The sequence below is a fragment of the Aptenodytes forsteri genome, unplaced genomic scaffold, assembly GCF_000699145.1.
Source record: "Aptenodytes forsteri isolate BGI_AS27 unplaced genomic scaffold, ASM69914v1 Scaffold111, whole genome shotgun sequence".
Classification (NCBI taxonomy): domain Eukaryota; kingdom Metazoa; phylum Chordata; class Aves; order Sphenisciformes; family Spheniscidae; genus Aptenodytes; species Aptenodytes forsteri.
In genome coordinates, this window is record NW_008794710.1 from 985,549 (window position 1) to 1,003,921 (window position 18,373).

Below are 18,373 nucleotides of genomic sequence, written 5' to 3' on the forward strand. Positions count from 1 at the left end.
CTGTTTTATGATAGAAGTGTTTTTTGGCTTGCCTGTGGGGTTTTTTTTTAATTGTTCGTGGTTTGTTTTGTTGTTTGGTTTTTTTGGGGGGATGTTTGGGCTTTTTTTTGGAGGGGGTTATTGGGGTGATTTTTTTTTTTTTTTTTGAAGTTCATTGTTAAGATTTAACCATCTACCCCCTCCAAAAAAATCCACAGAACCCACCCCCAAAATCTGAGCAACAAGAAAATATTTTCCCTTTTTTTGATTATAAAATTACAAGCTTTTTTGTGTATGTTAAAAGTTTTGGTAGCAAAAAACCCCACCTCCAAGTCCCATAACAAACATCAAGGCTTTCCATGAAATACTACTGGAAGATCTACCAGCTCCCTCCAAACAAGCCCTGTGCAACAGCCACCTTTCACTGTCATAGCAAAGCTCCTACACGGAACCACATGAAGATGGCTGCAAAGCTCTGGCCTGCAGCAATCAAAGGAGAAAGAACTGATGGGAAAAGGCGTTAACCTCAGATTTGCCATTTCAGTAATGAGGGATTATCTCTTTCCCATGAGCTGAAACTGTGAAATGAAGTCATAGTTGGTAACGGCTTAACACAGACCTTCATACTGTACTTCTCTAAAGGTTGCTCTCACCTGTGGGCTTTGCTAACCGCCTCGGTTATCTCAAGCAGTCCCCTTGCAGACATCCTCCGGTTAAAGACACAGAGCTGCCTTTTCTCCATTACCGAATTCCAGCTGTGGGCGTCTCATTTACATAATTGCTGTACAGTTATTTCTCAATAAAGAAACTACATAAAGCTACGGTAATACAGGTTGACAGCCACTCAGAGTGCATTTATTTCCATAGGCATTGCAGGGTTATTTTTGAATAAACTCATAGTAATAACTACAAGCCAGTGAACCGAGTGATTTCTTGTGTTTGACTTCGTAATTATTAGCACACAGCACAACAGTGCCATCTCAGCCTCTCACTTGTACTGCTACAAAGGTAAGAAATAAAAATAGATTTTTCTAACCGATTCTAAAGGGACATATTCAACAATAGAGAAGAAACATATTTTTGTAGGGTTTTAAAAACCAAAAGTTAATTCCCTCTCCGCAAGTCACAAGAAATTTGATTGCACAGAAAAGAAATTACTATTTGGAGTTCCTTTTCAGGCAGTCAATTCATCCTGAGTGCATACTGAAGCAAAATTGTATGCTGGATCTCTTTACGACAAGAATCCTATTATTGTGTGGGAATAGAAAGTGTACACAGTGAAAGAGCTACAGGAAGGGAGTAAAGGTGGAATGAACTGAGAAGGATAAAAAATTATTATTTATATACATACATACGAACACATCATAGGCTTAGATTACATAAGGTATTTCTTACTCAACTGGAAGTTATGTCCTGAAAGAATATTTATGGGGTTTGCTTTCTTTTGTGTGGAGGAATAGAGCCAAAACGTGGATTTTACAGCAGCGATTCCCTCAAGGCTAAAGCTTCATCCTACACAAAGCCACCGGCTGTTTCAAAGGTGAGGAATTTGTTACTGTCTCGTTACAACTCCAAGGACAGCCTGCCCCTCAAACAAGTTGAGATGGAGTGGGGAGTGAGCCTGGCATTGCCATTTCTTTGTTTTTTGTTTTGTTTTTGTTTTGTTTTGTTTTTTTTAACCAGCTTTAAAAGGATTACTTTCCCATCCCCACCTTTTATTTTTATTTGCAAAAAGAGTGGTGATCCTTGGAGAAAAACCCAAACCACCAACGAGCATGTAGGAGACCATAACCACTCCTTTTTGCCGTCAAAGCTGAAGCTGGAAAAAAATGCTCGAGTAAAACACTAACCAAGTTAAACACGAATTAAAACCCTTCTAAACAATTTTAAGCTATTTATACTAGACCAATACACCAGACAATGGAATGCAGCGGAAAACTGGTACAATTTTTCTAAAACCTAAGGGACACCTAAAGTGCTAATACATACAGGGACAGAACTGCCATTATAATTCAATTATATCTGCCATTACAGAACTAAACATAGCTAATTTCAATAAACAAGGAAGGGCTTCTTTTCTAAAACGTGTTAATTCAACAGAGAAATGGTATAAGAGCAAAACATCAACCAACCTCTGTTCCTGCTAAAGCACCTCAGTGGCAGTTTCTTCTACAGAGTCCAGCCTAAGAGTCCTGGTATCTTTGCATATAGCGCAGTGCTGAACCAACAGCATTTAATAGTCCCTATCTGCACACCTCCACAAGTAACTCTTTGGCACGTGCTTTTAAAAAAAGCAAAAGCAGTTCTGTACCTTCTCCATGCTCTCAGCCTACCCTCCCCATTTTCACAGGCATCCTAAAGGCTTACTCAAGAGTTGGACCTGAAGCCAGTAACACTCCCAAGCAAGCAGCATTTCTTGAGGCAGAGAAACCATCTGGCATCACCTTTCTTTGAATAGTTTAAGAGCAAAACAGATACAGTTCAACTAAAGAAGAGATAATAGTTCTGCAGCAGAGAGTGCTATTTTTGGAATTAAGAGCAAACAAGACTGGACAAAGAGCATATAAAATTACCTCCGTTTGTGCTTTTGGTTCTCCAGCTTTGGCCCTCTCAAGCAGTTCCTCAAAGAGCACTTCAGGTTCTTCCTTCATGCCCTCTATAAATTAATTTGATAAAGAAAATTGTTTACTAGCAATATTTGAAAGTATTTTATAAATAATTGCTACATGTGGTTGAAGAATTAAAGGATTATATCTAAAAAATCCACACGGGTGTTTTGCAAGAACAGTGGAAATGAACTCATTACAATATTTACACTCCACCTCAGTGTTGTACTTCAGCATGTTTACCATTACTTGTTATTTGGTACCTGCCACAGGATGACACATACAGTTTACAGTTTCTCATTTATTTCCAGAGGATTCATTTCTCAATAGAAGAATATTCATGACAATAAATATGAACACACGAGGAACATGTAGTATGGATCAGCTTTTGTACTATTACTATTCTTACTCTTGATAGCACTTCAGTCTTTCACCTGGCAGCCTCTTTATTTAGTAGTGAAGCCTTTTCAAGAGTTTTGAAAAATTAACCACCCTTTAAAACATGTCCAGCATATTTGAAAGCTCAGCTCCTCAGTCTCTGGAGCACACAGAAACTAACAATGATTACACCTTATAAACCTCACTATTTTGTGTCCAGCTCCACACTGGCACCTAATTTTTTCTCCTTTCCTATCCTACTGTACACATACAGACTTAATTTTTTTCTTCAAAAGCATCATATTGCTCCAGCAGTCAATCGTAAAGAAAAAAAATCTTGAGAGCTTTATCTGACATCCAGTGTTTGTAAATAATGTCATGCTGCATGCTACTTGATGAATGAAGAGTAAGTTTAATGGAAAAGCTGACAAAGGCCAGAACTGCTACTTTTTTATGAGAAGAGTTCTCATAAATTAGTTTGGAAGAATTTTAAAAAGAAAAGTCAATACAACTTGTACAATTTAAGTTGGGTAGGCGTAAGAAAGGACAACAGACCACTAATTCAGAATAAGTTTTACCAGCCAACATAAACCCGTGGCTAGAAAGGAAGAACTTTCACTTTTTTACTTTTTGTTTTACTTACTCAACAGCAAGCGCCAAAGCTTGACCCTTATGTGCCACATTACCCTGCAAGGTCACTGAACACACCGCGATGCTTGGTAGCTATATACTGAGGGCACAGACAGCATGAGAAAGCACAGTTAGGAAGCAAAGTTTCCAAACATAGGAAACTGACTGAGAGAAGCTTTCTGGCATCTGCTCAAAGTTACAGATTTCAGCCTCTGCGTAATACAATAATAATGCGAGGCAGCAATAATGCGAGAAGCTGGTAAGGAGTCCCGCTAGCTGAGGTGCCATTTAGTATCAGCTCTTTTTCAAAAGGTGGGAGAAGGAGAAATAAACCCGATTCCAAACAATCTCCCGAAGAACAGGGCTACTTACATTCTTTAACATCCCTGGTACTGGGACTACTTCCAAACAAGAACAGGCTACAAGCCAACACTTTCATTATGTATGTGGATGTATTTTAACAAGAGCAAAGCATGAAGTAAGTTTTCTCCTTCACCATGCCACAGTTTTGTCTGCCAAGCTCCACTTGGAAAAATACTCATGCCAGATTATAACATGTTGTCTGGCTAAACAAGGCACATAATGAAAAATAATTTTCATTTAGTACTCGGTCTTTTCAGAAAGCTGTAAAAATATTATTGTAAAATAGGCAAACACCATCCCAGCAAAATTAACCACTTAATCTCCTTGCTCTGATATATAACCAACAGGAGTGAACTCTAAACAAGTCAGAAGCCTGTTTTGCAGATGGCACCACTCACACCAACAGACATCACTCAGGGGCTTTCCGCTTGCAATAAACAAGAAGTTAAAGGAAAGAGCATGTTGTTTGAAAGAAACATAGTATTCATCCATCTACTACCCCACTGAAATGAATAAAGTTGGGCAAGGCAGTACTTTTCTGTTTCGTCCTGTGCCTTCACATTCATTAACTTCTTTTGCATCAAAATTTCAGCAGCATCAGTCTTGGCTACGGATTTTTTTTCTGTTCAGGCTTTTCTACATGTCGAGTTGAGACCACCACAGATATTTTGGTATACTCTGGATAAATCAATATAGGAGGCACCATCCAGAAGTTAGTGTTTGGTAATTAAGTGGAATTTTACACACCCACACAAAAAAGCAAACTATAGAAAGCAGTTTGCTAAACTGATATAAGCCCTAATAAGAAGAGTGGTTCTCCGGCAGCTTATACAGGCAAAGTGGCTTCCTTTCTCTTCTGCTCCACTTGTGACACATAGGAGCATGGCATAGCTCTGACGCCTTCCACCTCCTGCTCAGATGAATGTTTGTTAGAAAAGAAAACTTATTACAATAGAAAGCTGTAAAGCATTCCAAGTTTGCTTCTTCAACACCAGGATATAGTTACTTTATTGTAATCACATTGCAGATTAACACGTACATACTGTTCTTTGCAAAGATGGTAAAAAAAAGAAAAAAGCAAAATTAAAGATGTGCAGCCTTATGGTCCAACTACCACCTTCACTGAGAAAAGAAAATAAAACGTGCTGGTACTGCAGCAAACTTACTGAAATGTTTGTTCTAACAGAGCTGACTGCCAGGGAAAACAGCTTTCTGCTGTTATTTTCAACCTACTGACCAATCCCTCCCGCCCACTTATCACTTCTATGTACTCTCACATGTGACCTACAAATATAAATAAAAGATAGTTAATTAAAATTTCGTCTGTGGGTTGGTTCTGTAGTTGTAGGGCAAGGGCGGAAAAGCAGGTTGTGGAGTGTTTCGGAGATCAAATTTAGAATAGCTTAGTATCATAGTGTTCCCATAACTGGCAATATTTTTCCTTTGCTTAAAGGATAAGCAAGAGGTTAAATAAAAAGATAAAGTGTGAACGACTCAAGTTTTGTGGCTGACATATCAATTTACTTTCTCATGAAGTATTTAGGTCAGTCCCTTGAAGGTAAAAAGTCCAAAACACAGTCAAAGCGTGTTTTGGAACAGGGATGGAGAACACATACTTTCTTTCAATTCAAGCTCAACACTATAACAAATACTATACAAGAGTAAACGCACCCACCATAAAAATACCATAAGAAGTGGTGATCTGTGATCTATAACTTATCACCCTTGTTCTCAAGCGTGTTTTTAGTTGGAAAATGTCTTGATGTGTATTCCTCCCACATAAGAGTACTGCAATGGAAATGCTGTCAGTAGAAGCTTTTATTTTCCAGCTTTGCTAAAAACTCTTATCTCTTTAATGTCAAATTTTACTCTGTCTTGAATATAAAAGTTTCCAGAAGAGAGGAACATTCATCTTACAATACTTCATGTATCTTTTATGACAATTAAAATAGGCTTCACTAGCTGTTGTGTGTCAGGTGTGTTTATATAAGCCAATGAAGTCTGTCAGTTATTCAAGGTTCACAAGCACCGCAGTCATTCAAATGACAGGCAAGCGAAAGCACACAAGTTTTAGGTGGCACGTAGCATTCATATAAGAAACAAATTAAGACAGGACAGGGATGTGAAAGCATGGTTAGTACTTAATATTTGGCTGTAGTTCCTACTCTGCCACCAAGACCCTGTGTAAACCTTAGTTCATCAGGCTGCTCTGTGGTTCAGTTCCCGATTTAGTTAATTCTACCTTCAGAGAGATGGGTCACTCAACACAAATTATTCTGTGGATACTGGAACAATGACATTATTAATAAAATGTTAATGTTTTATTTTTATTATTCTGCGTGATTAATTCTTAAGCTTAAGATATGAAATGATATGGTATCCTTTAATTTTCTTGGTTCCACTCCAAAAAAAAAGTGGAAAAAAAAATTATTTGTGATCTGCAAAGGATGAAGCAGATGTAGTTCCAAGTCTGCTGCATTTATGTCCTCATATTACAGAAAGCATTTGAACCTCTGAAGGGCTGCAGAAATATCCACTTTTGAAATTCAGGCTTTTCATTTAACAGGTTAAAGCTGTCACTTAAAACCTATTTTATTAAAGCACTTACTAAAAAAGACTCAGTACAACGAAATTGATAAAGACCTGTATGCATTTCACAGTCATATACAGCATTTAGAAGAGTAAGCTAAACCTGCATATTATTAGCTGATAGACTTCAAAAGGTGCTATCAAAACATTACTAGAGTAATTTCTGTTTACTAGTAAAAAGTATGTTTTACAACTCCAGGAAAAATACTCAGAATATAAAAGTCTAAACACAGCTGTTTAGTTTTCATCAGCCTGTTTACAACCTACCTATATAAAGACTACTATTTACTTTCTGAAACTTTGCACATTACTTGGCACGTTGACGTAAAGTAAGATTCCAGCTTTGCTGCTATAGGCTTAAATGGAAATTTAGCATTCATTTCAGCATAGGCAGGCATTTTTACTGTTTCTGTTAGGTTTTGACCAGAAATAGGAAATGTCACGAAAGGAAACATTTCATTATTTTAAAGAATACTATGCAATACTATGTTAATACTATATTAGGATGCAATTATTGTCCCTTACCTCTGAAATTTAGCAATTAAATTGACAAGAAGGCAGTTAATCCATAGTAGGGGATTAGTCCAAGCGAAATTGCAAGATATCACTGCTCAAAATCTTTAAGTCACAGAAGGAAGATGCCATCATTGATTAAATAACACGTATAGGCCTCATCTTTGGACTACATCAAGGATTAAAACCCAACAAACTCTTCAATATTCATACAAGGTTTGAAGAATGGATTTACACAACCTAGATAAGAAATCTTTCCAATGCAAAAGGTTTTATAGACAACCAGAGTACGCTGTGGTTGTTGTAAGATTTTCTTCCCAGTATTCTAGCACAAATCAGTGACGGATGCAATAGATTCCCAACCTTTCCAATACCCTTCACGTATACAACTGAAACATCATGTGTGTATCATTGTAGTTAGGTCGACTTGTTGCAAAATGTCTGATGATATATTTAGCAAAATGTTTTACACACACTTTAGACAAACGTTTCACAAAAAATATTTTAAAAAAATTTTAAATTACACTGTGTATGACACTTCCATTCATGAATTCTAAAATATTTAGAGGCACATAAATAATAATCAGTTCACGTAAGGAAAGATTTTTGTTGCATGTATACATTCACAGTGGATCACACCCCCCCACCCCCCCCCATCATATAAAACAACCTCAATTTTCTAAGTGCTCTTCTAACCGCTAGGAATCACTGCCTGCCTTAAAAAAAAAAAAAATCTATTAAAGTTATTTCATGCAGAAAGTGTCAATAGAGTGCATGTTGAATAATAAAAGTCTTTGTTGATTTACTTTCCTACCAACACAAACACATTAAAGCTCTCAGCAGAGTGGATTTACCCAGAACAAGGGAGTTTTAGCACCTTGCCTGCTATTATCACCCCCTGGCCAGGTGCACACAGCTCGCTCTTCTTAGGTCACAGCTACAGCACCTGAATTCCAGATAAAACAAGAGGAGAAAGACCATGAACAAGGAATACCAAAGTGAAAAACTGGTATTTTAAAGGATCGCAATCTCTTATGCCTTTTGAGCTTAAGATCTTATTTGTTCATGCAGTTATTGGGGGCCAGCCCCAAGACAGTTATGTTATCATGGACAATAAATCATTTTTTACACAAACACAAGCCGGGCACATCCAAGTGCTTTGAACAGTGGAAACCTAATGAGAACAGGATAAAAGGAAAACTGAAAGCAGTTTCTCAGACAGGAAGCAATAATGAAGACAAAGTATTCATTTGAAATATATAAGTTTAAAAGAAATTACAGGTTTTACAAGTGAATGTTAAAGCTGCATGGAAACTCTACCGAACAAAAGATTAATGCCTTAAGCAACACCCACACTAAGTGTACGAAGGAAACCTGTATGCCATACATACTTTATATGATCACGACTACAAGCATTCACTTGGGCTCAGAAAAGAAAGTGACAGGGACGTGCAGGAGGAGGAAGAAAAAACCCATGTGTTGGGGAGAATAAAGGATTTGAGATGACAAGATACGAAACAAGATTTCTGGATTGGCCTTCCCGTTTTATTAGTAGAGCAAGTGTTCCTGAAGTGACTGAAAAAAGTCAGGAAGAGTTAAGCGTACGCACAACACATCTGATACGTTCAGTCCTAGCCAGTGGTAACACTTCCAAGCTCACAGAATACACACCTAGAAAAGTACATAAACATTTTCACCATTTCATGCAAAGATTTGACAGTTGCCGCAGATGAAAATTGCTATCAAGGTGGCCTAGCAAAGTGGGCCAAGCAACGATAAGTAATCAATCTCACAAATGATCTTGCAAATTTTAGGGGTTTTTAAATACAGGATTTTAAATGCAGCTGCCTTGATCTTTTGTTTGAATAAACACAACTAAGACACTGAGAAAAGTAAGAGCAGCAAAAAGGTCAGAAAACAGCAATAATGACCTCAACCTACCTCCCAGAAAGTATCACATTCAAGAATGATATCAAGATAAGATTTTAATACATTTAATAAATAACTTCATGAAGTAACTAATCAGGGAAACCAGAAGACAGAATACAATTTTTGCTTCTAATTCAGCAGTGCACAGAACCTAGTTTAAGAGGATAGTGAGCCACTCTGTAACAGCAAGTTAGATTTAGTACCCAGATAGGAATGTCAGAAGCAAAAAATCTGCTACAGTCGTATTTAGAAGCAAAGCCAGATTGGAAGAAAAGAGGAGAAGAAGTTCTTAGAAATAAGAACGCATCCTTGTAAAGCTAAGGTCATGCCAAACCAAAGAAAAATAGAAAAAACAATGAATTTAAAACATATACCATGATAAATCAAGAGAAAAAGGTCTGGAGAACAACTCAATGCAGAATCTGTTACTACATTGTATGCCTTTTTCAAGCACACAAGGAGCATCAAGCTTAGCAGATTATGGGACCTACAGACACTTCAAGGGCAATTGAGTATTTGAAAAAACAGAAGGCTGCAGTAAAATAGATCTACTAAAACATAGGTTTTTTTTCCACCGCCTGGGAATAGCATTGAGAAGCTCCTGTGCAGCAGTCTCAAACATCTTCTTTTAAAAAGAAGCTATGATTTCTTTTAATTGTGTTTAAAACTGTAGTTTCTCTTAGTTGTTTATCCAAGTGTTCTATTGAAGTATATACTGCAGTGTGTAGCCTCTCACTTAAAACTGAGAAATGGAAATCTGCAAGTACGATACCAGAGGGATCCATGATAACAGAGACCATTAAATCTGATACCCATACAAGGCAAATTCATAGAAGAAAAAAAAAAAATCATAAGCCTGTGAGGGGGCAAAAAAAGATATACTGGGTAAAATCAGCAGATCTTGTGTAAAAAGCCTTGACATAGATGTCCCTGAAGGAGTCAAAGGGTTGGAGGACAGGCAGATCCAGCTGGTATTTCTATCTCCAAAGGCAGTCAGTAAGGCTTCTCACAGAAGTCCTCTAAACAAATTAGAACGTAGGCTGTTACATGGATAAGTAAGAGATTAAGAAATAAAAAACAAAGAATAGCTCACTTTCTCCCAGGAGAAAGAGTATCAGTTTAGACACGCAGGGATATACAATAAAGCCTCTATTATTCAATGCATTTATGTGTGAATAAAAAAAAAAAAGGGGGCTAACATGGACATGAGAAAGTCTATTGATGATCCTGTGTTATTCAGGCCAAAAAAACCCACCTCAGAATCGATTACTACAAAAAAAACCCCCACCAACCAAGCCAAACCCAAACAACCAAACCCAAACAAAACCTGAAGAAGGATTTCATGACTGATTAAGTGACAAAAGGCCAGATGAAATGCAGTAAATGCAAAACAAGAAGACACCTTATCATTGTACACACAGTGATAAGCTCTGAACTATTACCACTCAGAATAAAACCTTGGAGCTGTAACAGACTGTTTTATGAAAAAAACCAGCTCAGTGCTAGTAAGACACTATTATCGGGGCTTGTTAACCTGGGGAGGAAACTGAGGAGAATGACACTAGACATATGAAGAATTTGCAAAATGGAGAAGGTAAACAGAGACTATTCAATGTCTTACCAAATCCACAACCTAAAGAGCATCAACAGGTTAAAAGTATTTAGCCAATGCCAAATACGAGTTTAAAAAGCAACTGGACAAACCAAGGGGAGAAGAAAAATCCCAGAAACGAAGATCTCGCCACTGAGCAAGGAAGTCTCTAGGCTGCAAGGTGCTAAAGAATAATATTCTGAGAAGGAAACAGCTGCCATTGAACACCTTTAACATCTCAGTAAAATATGAATAATTCAAATAAGGACAGCACTAGCACTGTATTTAGAAAAAGCTCCCTGACTCTAACAGGCATGCTGTAAATAATAGCGTAAAGGATTTTCATGAAAAAAGATAACAAGAATCTTGAACCTGAAAAAGTCTGTCACCATTCAGGTCCTCCAATATTAATACTGAGCATTGATAGCAACTTCTGTGATCCTTCACACACAGTTCACAAACTGTTAACACTCCAGTGTTAGTTCAGGTAGGAGAAGAAAAAGCTAGATGGCATCCAGAGGAAGAAGAACTGCACTTCGTGTTTTCATCAGCTTTATCCAGTAAGCTCTCTACTTAATGTTTTGTACTTATAAAAAGTCACAGGATGTCAAGCATTTCCCTCAGCTCCATGTTATTAACTGACAAGAGTAATTTACATGTTTGATTAAGAGTAGTGTGGAACAAGCTTTCATCCACAGGTCCTTCCACCAGCTAAATCACTGGGGTGGGAGCAGGGAGGGAAGAATGTCATCTTTGACATTAGATCTTCTCCCACACGTGAACAAATTCTCCATACACCATGAAGTGTACTGATGTCTGAACTGATCTTTGTCACATTGCACAGCACTGTACTTACTGGAAGCTTCAGGCATACATCAGTTTACTGCTTTAGCAAGAAGGCCTTACTGTAATTGAATCTGGAAGGAAGTACCGTCTGAATTACAAAGAAAACTACTTGCTTTTACTTTGAGAGGATACTAGTATGAATAACCTATGTTCGCTGCTCAGCTCCACCCCTCCCACCGTGCTCCACAAGGTAAGGTGAACAAATGTGCAGGTGGAGACAGACGTGACACAGAAAAGACAGATATAGGATTAGTTACTGTATTTGAAAAAGCCTCTTCCATGACTTTCGTTATGATGAACTTGAAGCTGGATTTTTATTTTATCTTTTATGCCTAGATTTCCACAAAAACATGCCTCTGAAGTGCAACATGTAAAGCGTGTCGCTTACTTAGAATAAAAGTGCCTAAGTAGTACTTGCAGATAGAGTCAAACTGTTCTACTATCATTAAGTTCAGAGTTATAACTGCACTCTGTGCCACAAACTTCATCAGGGAAACTAGAGTTTATATTAAACTGTAGCTATCTGACCCAGCACTGGATTTGCTTGAAAAAGAAACAGCTAGTAACAGCTCAAAAACATGCTACAAATCCTGTCCTAAAGGAAGTTAGGGTGGTGCACAGAAAGGATACGTATCACCTTAATTATTAACATAAACATCCACAAAGAAAGTCAGCTTGCTGGAAGCCAGTCATTTTTTAACATTCTTTTTTCATCCTCAGTTTGCATTTAAGGACCCTAAAATGTGTTCTCTGTCCCCTGGATTTCAATGCCTTCTGTAGAATAAAGCTAAAATTAACTAAAAGACTAAGGCTTCTTAAAAAACCAAGCATGCATCTGCTAAAGACAACCCACCTGCAAAAACTCTGTATTGCAGACTGCTTTGAAGCGTTGGCATCTTTCGGCTCTGGCCAACTGAATGGGATTCTCAAACCACTGTTCTAAGGGAATTCTGTCTCCTTTCATCGGTCTTGCTCTCTATTCCTCCAATATTTACCTTTGCTAGGGTTACAGTCAGAAAGAGAAGCTGTTATAGCTTCTTATGAAGTCAGTAGAAGTCTTGCTACAGAGTTCAAAACTATGATAGGACTGTATTGTAATCGTCTGGTCTTTTTGGGCTACTTAAAAAAAAAAAGAAACAAAGCATGACTACAGCATCAGAAATAATAGCCTGTCACCAAAGTGAAGCAGTTAATTTATGTTAGGAGACAGAATGAATTTGCTTTAAGAAGTTCACAAATTAAATACACAAGCTATAGAATATAATTTTCTTGCAGATTCTCAGCAATAGCTCATTTGCTAATACAAAGAAAATTTTACAGTGTTGAAATCTGAAGATTTTGTAACATTAGGTAGGAAGCCAGCAACAAGAATGCATGCACATACAAAGTAAGTAATGCAGGCGTATTTGTTCAAGCAATAAATAGTCAAGGAAAAAGTAGGAAAACAGAAGCTTAAGGGCATGCCTGCCCAGGGATATCAACCAAAACCGATATACACAAACACATTTTGTGAAAAATCTCCCTAGAAGGTATTTCTTTTGGAGTCACGTCCTATATAATAGCTCCAGTCCATTTTGGGAGTGTATGGTGGTAATTCTGATACAGTGTTACACAGGATTTTTTGCAGGAAAAGCTCCTTCTGTAAGCATAAATCTGGTAAGTTTATCAAAACCCAACAAATTCAAAATTTTCAGGGAACAGCGCACAGCTTTTTATTACAAATTTTGTTTTCACTATGAAACAAGCTTTCTAGAATCTCAGACGCACTTAGGAGCAAAGGCGTACACATTAATGACAAAATAAAAAATCCTTTCACTTGCTAGAAGATGCTATGTAAGCATATCTCCAAAGTGAAAGGTGTTCAATTTCTTTCTTTCAGGAAAAAGATTTAAACTGTTCATCCACAGGTAAATTGTCTATTATCAATGTGCTTTTAGAAAAAGTTGATCTGTACATTTTGTAACAAAAATTAAGGATCTAATAGCTTTTGTGTGTCACTGGATTGTACTGTTGAGCTTTCAATGTTCAGTGGAGCCAGTTTGAGTCTCTAGAGAAATCCTCCTACTCACTTTCCATAAGCTCCAAAAGTTCACTGGTATTGTGTGCAGTACCTATGTAGGAGTAAAGTTTCTGGAAAGACTGACATTCCACTTAAAAGCAGGCATTAAGCATCATGTCATAAACACGATTTGTACATATAGAATATAATGACACAAACAGAGGAACTGACTGGAGAGGGAGAAGTATTTTGTACAAGCGTCATTGTTTTGATAAATGGTTTTATTAACCTTAGATGCTTATTTGCTCATCCATGAATGTTGAATCCTTGCATCCATTCAGAAGCCTCCTGGATTCTTATCTTAACTGCAAAGTAAGGGCTTGGTACAATAAAGAGTACACTGCATGTTTTTCTTCTATGTACTTCAGCTTCCATGGTGAGATCTTAAGGTGGTCCTACTTGCCCCAAGAACAATTAAAAACATTTACATTAGCATACATCGCCAGGCATTCTATTTTTAAAGGTGATAACAGGGATGGGAGTTAGGGGAATAACATTTGTTTACAGAGGTGTTGAAGTCTAGGACTCAACCCTGCTTTCTCTGGGAGCAGCAATGCATTTGTAGATAGGATAATAGTCTTAGTCATACCACAACTGCAAGTCATCAAATAGCATTAAATTGAAAAGGGAACACTTCTGTACCCCCACAAAATGAAGGCAAATTGTCAGGAAAGCAATAAAAAAAAAAAGCACGTAGGTGGAAGACTAAGAGTGATGGTATTATAGAGACTATAAATTTTAAAAGTGGAGGGAAAACTATTCTTAAAAGGTTTTTCTTTCTAGCATAGCTATTAATGTACAACGATCATTTAAAGTCATTAAAATAATTTTACACACAACTAATGAGACAGCCCTGCTGCTTCTTCTATGCAGGCATCTCTGATTAAATCCTTTATGGATGAGCTGGGATAAATCTAACATGTTCCAAAACTGGAGAGTTAAAAATAAATTAGCTTTTTGTCATTTCTCAGTTGATAATCATCATTATCAACCCTCCCCAACAAAAAAAAAAAAAAAAAGAGAAAGAAAAATGCAACCTTCAGAAAAGCATTGCGATAAAGAGTTGAGATCATGTGCCTCACCAAGGCCACATATTTTTGTAGGTGAAGACCTGAAGTTATCATAACAACCTGCGCGATGCTCAGTGGAATTTCAGCAATTGTGCAGCGGAGGCTCCAGACACAGGCACTGTAGCAGTTCATTAGCTTACCGTCAAAATAGAGTGGCCCTTAAAAACGACCAACCCCAATTGTTTTGCAAGTCTGCAGTGCCTTATTACCTTGCTTAGTAAGCACTTCTAATAATTAACTGACTTTGCAAAGGATTGGTTTTATTTCTCAGTTTACTGTTTCCAGTCTCACCACCTAACTTTCACAATGAAGAGGGCCTTCTATGGCTGCAAGGGGCCCTCTAACAGCACAACAGTTTCAAGTATCTCCTTGATTATTGTAGTGTAACAGGGATTTGTTGCAGTTTTATTTGAAGATGAATGTACAGATATTAGGTACTTCCAAATGCTTTCCTCCAAAGCCACTGCAAAATATCTACAGAGATTAGCAGTTCTTGCTGCTGATGAATGCAGATGCGTCATATTAGAAAGCTGGTTCAGATGAGGAATGTACTTTTAACTTTCCAACTGTTCCCATTTAATGCATTTTGTGTGCACAGTGGAACATGCATACTGAATTCCTTTTGGAGGAAACGAAATTGAAAGATTGTATTCCAAATGCTAGATTAAATTTTTAAATGTGTACAATAGGAACGATTTACAGAGCTATTCCTATTTCACTACATGATTTACCAATGTGAATACAGCTCTTCCCTTTCTATTCTTCATCTGCTCGTTTCTATCCCTCTAACACCCTGCGGCTATGCTAGAACATTTTGTTATCATAAATGAACACAGATTAGGAAATCGATCCACCTGAAAAATAATGGGGGAAGATTGAGCTAGGGTTAACCTAGGGTAACCCTTAATCTGGTCCATTGTGCAAACACAAAAATTGTTATCAGCTGAAGAAAACATTTATGCATTTCAAATGGTGAAAGAGGCAAAGATGGAGAATCTTTCCTCAAATAAATGGGTGTCCAATCCTAGTCCCATGTATGGTAAACACACCAGCATGTTATTGACAACAATAGCAGCAGACCTGAAAAAGCCAATTCTCATTGTTCTGTACTGACTATGACTATGTCCCAAAATTTTATTTGAAAATAGTCATTAACTTTTGTTTGGATAGAATCCTTTCTCTCCCACAGCAATGCTTAACAAATGAGCTTTCCAGGAGCCTGAGTAATTACAGGTAAAGTTTGAAGGGGCATTAATAAACTGACAGATAAATTGTTAAGTAATTAATATTTCAAGGCATAATCCTCCTCTTCTAACAATCAAAGATTTTTCTGAGATTTCTTCAAGCTTTGCACAAACATTTCACTTTGCCTCAAGAGTTAGTCTGTACAAGCAAACTGCCAGAAAATGAAGACACAGAAGTGCTAAAATAGAGCTTTGAAGCAAAGGTTAACACTCGGAAAATATTTGTAAGTTAGAGAGGTTCCCTATTTGTTAGCTACCATTTAGCAATGCGTTTGAGACGCACTGTTGTACATTGTTACAATGCGTTGTAAACTGTTCAGAAGAATTTTTTGGTACTATTTATAACTTCTAAGTCATGCAATTTATAAAATAATTCTCTTCCAAGAGATACAAAAAAACTCGTAATCTTCCTAAGTACAAGCAGAACTCCACACATCTACAAACAAAATGTAAGAAATTGATTTCTGTCTGCAAAGCTCTCAGTACAAATACCTTCCCCATATGTTCTCAATTCTAGAGCAATAGATTTGTACGTATTTCCTTAACAGCAAAACATGGACAAAACAAAAATTAGTTCCTTAACCAGATACATTTCTTCAAGCACTGCAACTTAGCTTTCCAACACTCTCAAAGCTTCCCAAACTCTCACCTTTGAATTCCTACCCGATTCCTCCTCTCCAACCTTACTGGCTAGCAAATGTACATGAATGATGCAAAAAAAGAAATAAAATCTGTTTCATCCACATATAAAAAATTACCACCTTCACATTGCCTCCCAGATTTCTCTGTTATCCTAGGATGTCCTCTTTTACCTGCTGACTGGCAGACAGTCAATTTTTAAGACAGACACTTTACATGCTTGGAAGTACTTTAAGCATTACAAGAAACGGTAACACCTCCAGATAACCTGCAGCACAATAAATATTCACCTAGGGTGAGAGTCGATCCGGTTCAAGTTACCATTATAGCTGACTTGAAGCGGTTACTTTAATCCAGACATCCCAGGGAAGTATCCGATCACTATCGTATTGTGAGAAGTTTCTCTCAATTCTGCTTTCTTTTCATCTGAATCAAAAGTGAAACATCCACTGGGCCACAGAAAGCTACTTTCTAGCTCAGCAATACAGACCGCTTACCTGGAGTGTGGATTCATGCGTCTATTCCAAAAACATTACATTAATAACAACAGTATTCAGATACTCACATGCTGACTAAGTGAACATGCTGACGGTGCTTTTTTCATCGCTCTGCTCTGTGTACACAGAGGAAACGGTTCCACTAGCAAGAATGATGTTTTTAAGCCTATTTGGAAAAGCTGGTGTTGGGACCTGCAGAGCTCTCATCTGAGCGATTTCTTTTTGCATTGCTTTAGGGCTGTATCTGAAGGAAGGATGGTGCATAGAGCAGATGAAATACAAATGCCAAAAAGGGGTATGTAGCAGCTGGACAGAAACTGAGGGGCCTGTGCACCTGGGAAGCATAAAAGTGTCTTAGGAGATTTGAGTCTTACTCTGCTTCAACAAACTTCACCAGGCTTCATTAGCAAGCAGCCACTGCTCTTCCTTGCTACACACCACGTTCCTCTTGGCACAGACTACTAAAATAATGGCAGAACTTTTTTGTATAAGCAATTGGCAACTCTCCTGTAATTTGCTTACATGAATACTGATGACTCAATGGTTTTAAAATTTCAGAAGCCCTAATTAGTAGTGTATATGCTTTGCTCACTAATAAACTTCCTGTCCAGGAACATCCATGAAAGAGTAACATTTTTTTAAAAAAAAATTATTTATTTTTAAACATGAGAGTTGATGTATTGATATTCATTCCATTCCTATCACATAAACAAAAACAATAACTTATATAGGCAGAAGTTTTTTAGAGAATGCAACAACTTTGGGTAGAAATAGGAACACCCTCCTTTTTTTAAAGCAATAGAAACAATATCTACAAATCATCTCAAGCTCAACAACTGAATATTGTTTTCTTCATTAAATCCAGATTTGATTTGCACAATAAATTCTCAAAGCACTGTTGCCTCCCATTGTGAAATGAATTATACAAGGAATAAACAAAACCACTATCTAATGATACATTAGCAGAAGAAAGATTGAAGAACTGCTACGAAAAAACCCATAGTATAGGATTTTGATCCAAATGAAGTACCTGGGCAGCTGAGGATGTGTGTGTGCTTAAGTGCTTTACTGGGTCAGAGCCAGGGCATTCATTAATTTGCTGGATTATACTGCAAGATATGGATCATGATGCAGGAGTAGGAGATGGGCGTTTCCAGGAAATAAATTACTTAACGTTCATGTTGATGCTATAGCCTTACACAGCATATATAAGTAGAGAATGGAAGATAAAGCACAGATCAGAAATACAGATACATTGGCAAGAATATTTCAAGAATCACCAAATGGTTGAGGTTTGAAGGGACGTCTGGAGGTCATCTGCTCCAAACCCCCTGCTCAGGCAGGGTCACCTATACCAGGTTACTCAAGGTTGTGTCCAATCAGGGTTTGAATATCTCCAAGGATGGAGACTTCACAACCTCTCTGGGCAACCTGTGCCAC

The 18,373-nt window shown here is 37.5% G+C and overlaps 1 protein-coding gene across 1 annotated transcript in view; it reads right to left on the minus strand.

Annotated features, from left to right (window-relative positions):
• WFS1 (wolframin ER transmembrane glycoprotein) overlaps window positions 1-18,373 on the minus strand; it is a 35,644-nt gene that overhangs the window by 12,487 nt on the left and 4,784 nt on the right. The window contains exon 3 of the mRNA XM_009273753.1: window positions 2,553-2,635. Coding sequence (XP_009272028.1) covers window positions 2,553-2,635 — 83 coding nt within the window. The remainder of the gene's footprint in view (window positions 1-2,552; window positions 2,636-18,373) is intronic.